Below are 7138 nucleotides of genomic sequence, written 5' to 3'. Positions count from 1 at the left end.
ATACATACGTGTGTGTGTGTTCACCAACGTTTACACTCGGTGGAAGAACTAGTCATAGGACAACAGGCCCAAAGAACATAGAAAACTGGAGAAATTCTTAGAAAATATTGTCAAAGTTATATAATTATTGTGGTTGCCTTGTGACATGGTGTAAGGAGGTGATAATGATACTAAGGTTCAGTGACAGACAACAGCAAAGGAGAAAAAGAGGAGGAACAGAAGGAGGGGGAGAAAGAAGACCGCTGCCATAACCTCCTTTGTCAAGTTCTGTGACTTTACACAAGCAGCAGGACGAAGAAAAGGTTTATTTTGGCTTATGGGTTGAAGATATACTCCATCATGGTGAGCAGGTCGCAGCAGTGAGAGTGATGACTGGTAAAGTTGTGCTCGCAGTCAGGAAGCAGAAAGATGGGTGCTTACCTCACTTTCTCCTTTGTTTCTCATTCCACCTAAGACCCCAGTCAATGGGAGAGTGCTTCCCAAACCCAGGATGTGTCTTTTCTTCTCAGTAAAACATTTTTGGAAACCTCATCACAGACAAATTCAGAGGTATATATCCTAGACAACTTTAAATTTGATCAAATTGACAATGAATATTAACCATCATGTGGTGTTTCTCTTCACATTTTTCTTTTGTTAAAAAGAAATATGAGGAGGTTGGAGAGATGCTCAGCATTCAGGAATACTGCCTGGTCTTGCAGAGTACTTGGGTTCAGTTTCTTGCACCAACATGGTGACTAACAGCTGTCCGCAATTCCAGTTCCAGGGGATCTGACGCCCTCTTCTGACCTCCACAGGCACTGCACAACATGGGTGCACTTACCTACATGCAGGCAATACATGCATACATATAATTTTATTTTATAAATAAATAATATTTTTTTAAAAACAAAACTGTTCTTGAATTCTTGTCTAAGTTCAATTATTTTACCTAGAAGACCAAAAGCCTGCAAAAGTGATCCTGTGTCACCCAGTGTCATCTTGAAGGAAACAAACTATCAAATTCACTTAAGAAATAAATTTTAAGCCAGGCATGGTGACTCACACCTTTAATCCCAGCACTTAGGAGGCAGAGGCAGGCAGATCTCTGAGAGTTTGAGGCCAGCCTGGTCTATGTAGTGAGTTCCAGGCCAGCTGGGGCTACAGGGAGACCCTGTCTCAAAAAGACAAAAAAAAAAAAAGAAAGAAAAAAATAGTCTTAAATAATTCTGTATCTATTAAAGAAATTGTATTTGTATTGAAAATTTGTTCAAGAATATTCTAGTCTGAACTTCTGAAAAAGAATATCAATTCTACACAAATTATTCCAGAAAACAAGAAATAATTCCCAACTTACTTTAGGAAACCTTTATTAACCTGACCAAAATAAGACCAAAAATTGAAGACAAACTAAAAATGAATATCCCTATTGAATAGGAACACAAAAGTCTTCATCTAAATGTTAATAATTAAATTCAGTGATTATGTAAAAGGGAAAATATGCCGTGTCCAAGTGGGATCTCCCTAGGGATGCAAATTTGGGACTGCATCTTAAAAACCTATCAAAAGGGGCTGGAGAGATGGCTCAGTGGTTAAGAGCACTTGCTGCTCTTGCAGAGGACCTAGGTTCGATTCCCAGCACCCACATGGCAGCTAATAACTATCTATACCTCCAGTTCCAGGGGACTGATCGATGCCTTCTCTGGTCTCCACAAGTATTGTACACATGGGTACACTTAGACACATGGAGGCAAAACACTATTACACATAAAGTAAGTGAATAAATTTGGTTATAAGGGAACATTCAAACAAGTGCCTTAAGAATATAAGGCTCATCTATTGCTCAAGATGATTCAAAGCTAGAGAGATGGCTCAATGGTTAAGAACACTGACTGCTTCTGCAGAGGACCCAGGTTCAATTCCCAGCACCCACATGGCAGTTAACAACCATCTGTAACTCCAGTTCCAGAAGATTTCATGCCTTCTTCTGACCTCTGCAGGCACTGGAAGACACGGGTGCATTTACACACATGCAGACAATACACTCATACACATAAAATAAAAATAATAAAAAATATTTTTTTTTTAAAAAAAGATCAGTGATTCATTCCTTGAATCATACATCCTACTGACAATCTTATGAAATTTACGGATTTCTCCCTAGGAAAGACCACATATACATACACAGTCAAAACTGCAAGTGAAATTATGTAATAGACAACCCTCACCTGTACAAATATGCCACACACACACCCCAGCTTAAGTTCCACAAAGAGAGCTAAGGAGATGGCTCAGCAGGTTAAAACACTTGTGAAAACCAGAGGATCCGAGTTTGATCCCGGGAGCTCATGTAAAAGGTGGATGCTGTGGCATGCACCTGTAATCCCAGCACTCCTATGGCAAGATGGGAGCTGGAGACTGGTCAGCAGGAAACTCTTGGATCAGCTCTCTTGGAGTACTGAGTACGAAACATAGTTGCAGAAACGAGGGACCCTGCCTCAGCAAGGTGGAAAGTAAGAACCAACTTCTAAACGTTGTCTTCTGACTTCCACATTATACCATGGCATGTGAGTGCCCCCCCCCCACAATTTTTTAAAGAAATTCCACAAAGGAGAATTAGCTCTACCATATATATTGAAATTTATGTTAAGAGTGCTTGCTATTAAGTAGGGCATGGTGGCACATGCCTGTAATCCCAGCACTTGGGAGGCTAAGGCAGGCGGATCTCTGTGAGTTCAATGCCAGCCTGGTCTACATAGTGAGTCCCAGGACAGCTGGGGCTACAGGGAGACCCTGCTTCAAAAATACCGCCCCCCAAAAAAGTGTTTACTATGTAAGCACAAAGACTTGAATGCAAATTTCCACATAAAATCTGGGCATGGCCATGCGTGCCTATAACCCCCAAATTGGGTGTTAGAGACAGACAGATCCCAGGAACACACACACATGTACTTGTACCTGCATATACATATAATAGAATTTTAAAATTTTAAAAACAGGAGCCAGAGAGATGGCACAGCAGTTAAAAGCACTGGCTGCTCTTGAGGAGGATCAAGGTTCAGTTCCTAGCACCCACACAGAGGCTAACAACCATTTGTAACTCCAGTTCCAGGGGAATCCTACAACCTCTCTTGGCCTCTATGGGTATTGCATGACATGGGCACACTTAACATACATGCAGTCAAAACACTCATACACATAAATAATCTCGGCTGGAGAGATGGTTCAGTGGTTAAGAGGACATAGTGTTCTTGCAGAGGACCAGAGTTTGATTGCCAGCAACCACATCAGGTGGCTCACAACTACCTGTTAATTCCAGTTCCAGGAGATCCAATGCCTCTGGCCTCCATGGGCACTACATTCACATGCACATATCCTCACAGAAGTACACATGCATACACATAAATAAAAAAATTTAAAGTTAAAATAATCTGTAGGTAAAATTGATCTACAGACAAAATGCAATCACAAACTCCTAGTAAATTTCTCTGTAGAAAGTAACAAAGATGATTCTAAAACATATGTGGAAATGCAACAGACCCAACAATAGTCAAAATAACTAAATAAAAATAAAGTTGGAAGACTTATGCTACCTGTACTCAAGTTATACAGTGATTTGTTTGACTGGCATAAAGATAGATCAATGGACTAGAATCCAGAAATAGGTATAATAAATCAGGAGAAGAACTGTCAAGGACATGAAGCCCAGAGTGGTGAACAAGGGAAATCCCAGCACTCAGGATCTCAAGTTTGAGGCCAATCTGGTCTACACAGTGAAACTTCAACTTAATTGAATAAACAAACTACTTAAAAAAGCAAAAAACAAGCCAGGTGTGGTGGAGCACGCCTTTAATCCCAGCACTGGGGAGGCAGAGGCAGGCGGAAAAAGACAAAAAAAAAAAAAATTTAAAAATTTAAAAAAAGCAAAAAACAGGTAAAGCAATAAAAAATAATACAGTGGAAATACTGATCATTAATAAAAAGCGATAAATTATATATAATATGGATGAATCCTGAAATAATACTTTTGAATGAAAGAAACTAGACCAAAAAGGAGACTATATGATTTCAAACAAAAGTCATATGCATACTAATCCATGCTGACTCAAGTAAATCTCTTCCCTAGAGAGGTGGGCTACGGGCAGGATAACAATGGAACATAAACTTTTGAGTGATGAGTATAATCACTAATTTGATTATGGCAATGGTTTCATAGGTCATAAAAATCAAAGTTGTACACTTTAAATACTGTATTTTATGTACATTTTGTACCCAACAAATTGGCAAAATTTAAAGTTGATAAAACTATGTTTAAAAAAAAAAAAAAGAGACTGGGGAGATGGCTCCATTTGTAAAGGGCTTGCTGCATAAGCAGGACCTAGGTTTGAATCTCAAGTACCCACATAAAAGCCAGGTTAAGAGGCATGTATCTGCAACCCCAGCCCTTGGGGAAGGGGAACTAGGGATGTCAAGACAGGTGGATCTCTAGAGCTCACCGATGAGACAGTCTAACCTAATGAATAAGCTCCAGGTTCAGTGGGAGACCTGTCTCAAAAATTAAGGTGTAGAGACACTGACATTGACCTCTGGCTTCTACACACAAGTATGTACATGTGCATAATTACAAAAATTTTATTTAAAAAAAAAACCTATGTAAAAGAAGGTATAGGGACCATTTTACTATACACATGGTGAGATGATGAAAATATAAAAGGGACAACCTGGGTCAGTACAATGACTCAGCAGGTAAAGGCATTTGTTGCCAAGCCTGAAGACCTGAGTTTGAATTCTAGGATCCGCATGTCTGTATATATATATATACCCTTTATGCCAGAAATCCCATTTGTGTGAAATTACTGAGACCCAAGCAGATGAAGTGATAGGCACAAGTGCGTAAAAACTTTAAGGACAGAAACCTAAAATCTTTAGGTAGAGGTCAGGCTACACAAATTATGCTAAGTTAATAAAGTGGACTACCGTATCTAAAATGAAGAAACTCTCCAAACACAGGTGCTAAGGGGACTGAAAAGGGAAACTAGATAAGGACACCAGAAAAAAATCATACAACACTTACCAGTAGCACAGATGACTTTGTAAAGCAAATAAATACTCATTAAAACTCTCAATGGGCTTCTCCTGTAACACGTAGTCAATGCGTTGGCCTCCATTCAGCATTCCCACATTGATGGGTGGAGCTTCTTCTTTAACTGCCAGAGGAGTTTCTTCTATATTAACATCTGGATATAGAAGAGCCATCATAAGAATCTAAATAAAGGACTAGAAAGATGGCTCAGTTGGTAAAGTGTTTGCCATGCAAGCATGAGGATCTGAATTAAGATCCATAGTGCCCGTGTAAAAGCCAGGCATGCTAGCACATGCCGGTAATCCCAGCACTCAGGAGGGAAAGTCAAGAGGATCCCTGGGGAGAGATCCTTTCCTGAATGTGAAGAGAAATTGAGGATGACACTTGATGACAACCTCTGGTATCCACATGTGTGCGCACAAACATACACACACATATGTACATGCATACATGAACATGCACATGTACACACCCCCTACCTAAAAGCTTTCAGCATTCTAGGGGTTTCCTGTTAATTCCCCTCAGACTACAATTTTACCTTATGGTGAGGTACTCTGCTAGGAGACTACCTCTTCTGTCTTCTTCCTCTCTATTTCCTTAAATCTCCTTACGCCACATTAATTTTATTCAATCTCTTCTTTACTTTGCTCAACACATCTCATCACCTGTACTCTCGACAGCTGAATAATGTGTCTTGAGTTTTATAAACTAAACTAAATGCAAGCAGGGGTACTCTCTTTAGTAAACTGTGTGGGGAATATCCTACTAGTCTTTAATGATGGAAATAAAACTGACCCATAAATACACATTCATACTATAAAAGAAATGTATTGGGGCTTGAGAGATGGGTCAGCAGTTAAGAGCAGTTGTTGCTCTTACGGAGGACCCAAGTTTGGTTCCCAGCACCCACATGGTGGCTCACAACCACCTGTAACTCCAGCTCCAGGGGATCCAACTCCCCTTCTAGCCTCTGTGGGCACCAGGTATACCCATGGCTATTAAGATTATAGGTAAGGTTAGCATAGCCCAAGGACAATTCTGACTCACACTATAGCTCCTACACAATTGAAAAAGAAAGGAAAGACTCGGGAGAACAAGAACTTCAAACCAGAGTCCCTCACAGTTACTCCATATGCAACATCACTGACCACTGGACTTTTCTGAACTTAATTCAGGTTCTGCTTCAGTGTCTTCTGCTGTTTCTGAAGGTTGTAAGGCAGGGTACGGAGCTCTGGTAAAAGACTTCCAAGCCATCCTCAGTGAACCTAGCAAATTGTTCTTAAGGTCCATACTCATCCTGGTCAAGCCCTCTCTTAGTTCTGAAACACAAATGAATAAAGAATGCTAAATGGTATAAAGAGCATGAGGCCTAGCAGAACAGAACAAAATGAAGTCCATTTAGTCTGTACATCAGAAGATCTCGAATTTTAAAGTTTGACACACAGACTTACCTAAGTGCATCCGCTTCCTGCCTTTATGATGTGGGATCAGCATTGGCTCAAATTCTACTTCTGGGACCACCATTGGTTCAATCCTATAGGCCACAGGATCAAACTACAGAGGTAAAATAAGAGCTATATTTACCCCCGATAAAGAAGACAGTGTGAGGAGCCACACATCTTAGGCAAAAATAATTTTGAGTTTATTTTGTAAAAAAGGACAGCTCTGGGCTAGGAAGATAGCTCAGTCTAGTAAGGTGCTTGACTTGCAAGCAAGAAGACAGAGTTTGATCCCCAGAACCCATGTGTTTTTTTAAAGAAACAATGCCTAGCGAGTCACGAAAACCAGAGGTAACCATATTATTCCTACAATCTACTGACAAATTATACTTAACAGATCAAGAAATATATCTCTAGATAAGGTTTATTTGAGACCAACCGGTCATTACCCAAGATTTATCTGCAGGACACACAGTAATTAAAAATGCCAGCATGGTGGAACTAACCTTCTTGGATGTTTAACAGACATACCTTGAGATCTATACTAATTGGGTCAGAGGGACACAAAGGACACTTTTTGCTCCTTGCCCTCCTAGGTCGATTAGTTCCCAGGGACCATGAGCATCTCACAAAATGT

At 40.1% G+C, this 7138-nt stretch overlaps 1 protein-coding gene across 6 annotated transcripts in view; it reads right to left on the bottom strand.

The window, feature by feature from the left end:
* Positions 1-7138, bottom strand: part of Ddhd2 (DDHD domain containing 2) — a 43426-nt gene that overhangs the window by 11195 nt on the left and 25093 nt on the right. For all 6 annotated transcript variants that reach the window (XM_008847762.3, XM_008847763.3, XM_029570769.1 and 3 more), the window contains 3 exons: positions 6514-6616; positions 6211-6381; positions 5054-5216 (listed from right to left, as the gene is read on the bottom strand). In XM_008847762.3, the coding sequence (XP_008845984.1) occupies positions 5054-5216; positions 6211-6381; positions 6514-6616 (437 nt within the window). The remainder of the gene's footprint in view (positions 1-5053; positions 5217-6210; positions 6382-6513; positions 6617-7138) is intronic.

This window comes from Nannospalax galili, unplaced genomic scaffold (assembly GCF_000622305.1).
Source record: "Nannospalax galili isolate Female #2095 unplaced genomic scaffold, S.galili_v1.0 scaffold924, whole genome shotgun sequence".
Classification (NCBI taxonomy): Eukaryota; Metazoa; Chordata; class Mammalia; order Rodentia; family Spalacidae; genus Nannospalax; species Nannospalax galili.
This window is presented reverse-complemented; position numbering and strand designations above follow the sequence as displayed.